At 41.9% G+C, this 2248-nt stretch overlaps 1 protein-coding gene across 1 annotated transcript in view; it reads left to right on the top strand.

Moving 5' to 3' along the window:
* Positions 1-561: 561 nt before the first annotated feature.
* The window catches only part of LOC101850615 (cysteine and histidine-rich domain-containing protein 1), a 35707-nt gene continuing 34020 nt past the window's right edge, over positions 562-2248 (top strand). The window contains exon 1 of the mRNA XM_005089524.3: positions 562-753. Within this exon, the coding sequence (XP_005089581.2) occupies positions 576-753 (178 nt within the window). The 5' untranslated portion in view covers positions 562-575. The remainder of the gene's footprint in view (positions 754-2248) is intronic.

Below are 2248 nucleotides of genomic sequence, written 5' to 3'. Positions count from 1 at the left end.
GACAGAGAGAGAGACACAGAGAGAGAGACACAGAGAGAGTCACAGAGACACAGAGAGAGATCTTAGGAGAGAGAGAGAGAGAGAGAGAGAGAGAGAGAGAGAGAGAGACAGAGAGAGAGAGAGAGAGAGACAGAGAGAGACAGAGAGAGACAGAGACAGAGAGAGAGACAGAAAGACACTGAGAGAGAGATCTTAGGAGAGAGAGAGAGAGAGAGAGAGAGAGAGAGAGAGAGAGAGAGAGAGAGAGAGAGAGAGAGAGAAGAGAGAGAGAGATGGAGGGGGGGGGGGGGGGGGACGCATGCCACACCGCTCTATTGTACTTCAGACACTTCAGTGCTGTGGTTGCGAACAAGCTATTAAAATTCATGTATTCAAACAGTAATACATTTTATACGTGTTTATCAACCACACAATGTATATGTTGCTTTACTGGCAAAACTGTGGAGTTTTGCGCCAGTTTTCTCTTTTTTAGGCGACTTTCTAGATCTAGTATATAAAAACAATTATTTCGTTTTGCAGCTCTGTTGGTATTCAGTGTTTTATATTGACTTCCGTAATTTTTGTCTCCCTTGAGCATGCTTTGTTTCTTCGAACTTCGAAGTCGAGAAGCTTCTTCTTCCTTGTTTACACTGACGACTGGTCTTCACCGCACCGACAGCACTTTACGATTAAAAAATAAAATGGCTTCAGAACTTTTAACTTGCTACAATAAAGGCTGTGGACAAAAATTCAAAACTGAGGACAACGCTGAATGTAACTTGTAGATCTAGATCTAGATCTAGATTATATTAGATCTAGATATCTAGGTTGAGGCTGAGGGACCTGTTCTAGATCTTATAATCTCATCTCTAGATCTATTCTAGATTTCTAGATCTAGATCTAGATTCTAGATATCTAGATTCTAGATCTAGATATCTAGATCTACATCTAGATATAGATGTAGATTCTAGATCTAGATCTATATCTAGTAGGTATTAGATTCTAGATCTATGAGCTAATATAGATCTATATCTAAACGAAATCTAAATCTAGATCTATAATCTAGATATCTAGATCTAGAACAGGTCCCTCAACCGTACTTAAACTTAAGTACTTTTATTCTTAATAATAATATGATTGCTACACTGACCATTTACAAAAAATAGGCCTACTGAATTGTAAAATACATTTTTAGTGTGCAGTACCTAAAGTATTTGTATTTGAGACGAAACCAGGTGCCTTAATGACCGTGCATGTATTTTAAACCTTCTGTTTTCTAATGTTAATAGGGCCTAAGATAAGTACGGCTAGACTGGCAGTCTAGCTGTACTTAACTCTTATCCTGCGTCTGTGCCCAGATGCGTATCTTATCAGCAACCGATTACGTCGGACTCGCCGGGCAGGCCGCTGGGGTCACTCAGTGTGTACTGTTGGTGTACAGCGCGCGCGCCGGGAAACGTGTGTTTTCGCCATGAATACCGCGGGAGTGTGTTAACTGATGATGAAAATAACGCTCTATCCTTCATAGCATTCTATTTATAAAGTGTTACAAACACATGAATAACCCCCTCTCACAAGCTGATAAGACATTACGAGTAGTTACGCCCATTTGAATAACCTTTCTGGACGCTCTTGTTGTTATGAATGACCTGAGGTTCGAAAAGGGATAATTTAGGTCAATTTCCGAATGTTTTACACTCAAATTGTTCTTTGTACCTGCACAAGGGTATTCAAAACTATTAAACAAGCTCACCTTTTATCAGGTAGTATCATTTCATACAAAATCAAGCTCATTTGAAATATTTTGTATAGAAAAATGGAAGTCTTGTTTCCTGACTATCCTTTCGAGCTCCTCATGTCTAAGTGGGTCAATTTCTTCTATAATTTCATTGGACGAACATCTAGAGCTATCAACGTGGCATGTTTTGAATGAGACGTATGCCTCGATTACGAACCAACGCAGGTGGTTCTAGAAGAAGGCCACAAACGCACACAAACATAAGCAGACTGACGCACACACACTTGACCTGCGTGAATGGGGATCCGACTCGGGACCCGAATGACACGTAAGAGGATGCGCGCTGCGCGTGCGCTGAGCGTGCGCTGAGCGTGCGCTGAGCCAGGAGCTACACTGACTCGGGACCAGAACGCAGGCGAGGTGCCGAAATAGGCTTATCGGGCTACATAAACCCGGCTCCCGCAGGATGAGGGTTAAGTACGGCTAGACTTCTTGTCTAGCCGTACTTAAGTACGGGTAGACAGCCAGGCT

The sequence above is a fragment of the Aplysia californica genome, unplaced genomic scaffold (genome assembly GCF_000002075.1).
Source record: "Aplysia californica isolate F4 #8 unplaced genomic scaffold, AplCal3.0 scaffold00006, whole genome shotgun sequence".
NCBI classification, from domain to species: Eukaryota; Metazoa; Mollusca; class Gastropoda; order Aplysiida; family Aplysiidae; genus Aplysia; species Aplysia californica.
The sequence above is the reverse complement of the archived record's forward strand: the minus strand, read 5'-3'. Positions and strand labels throughout refer to the sequence as shown.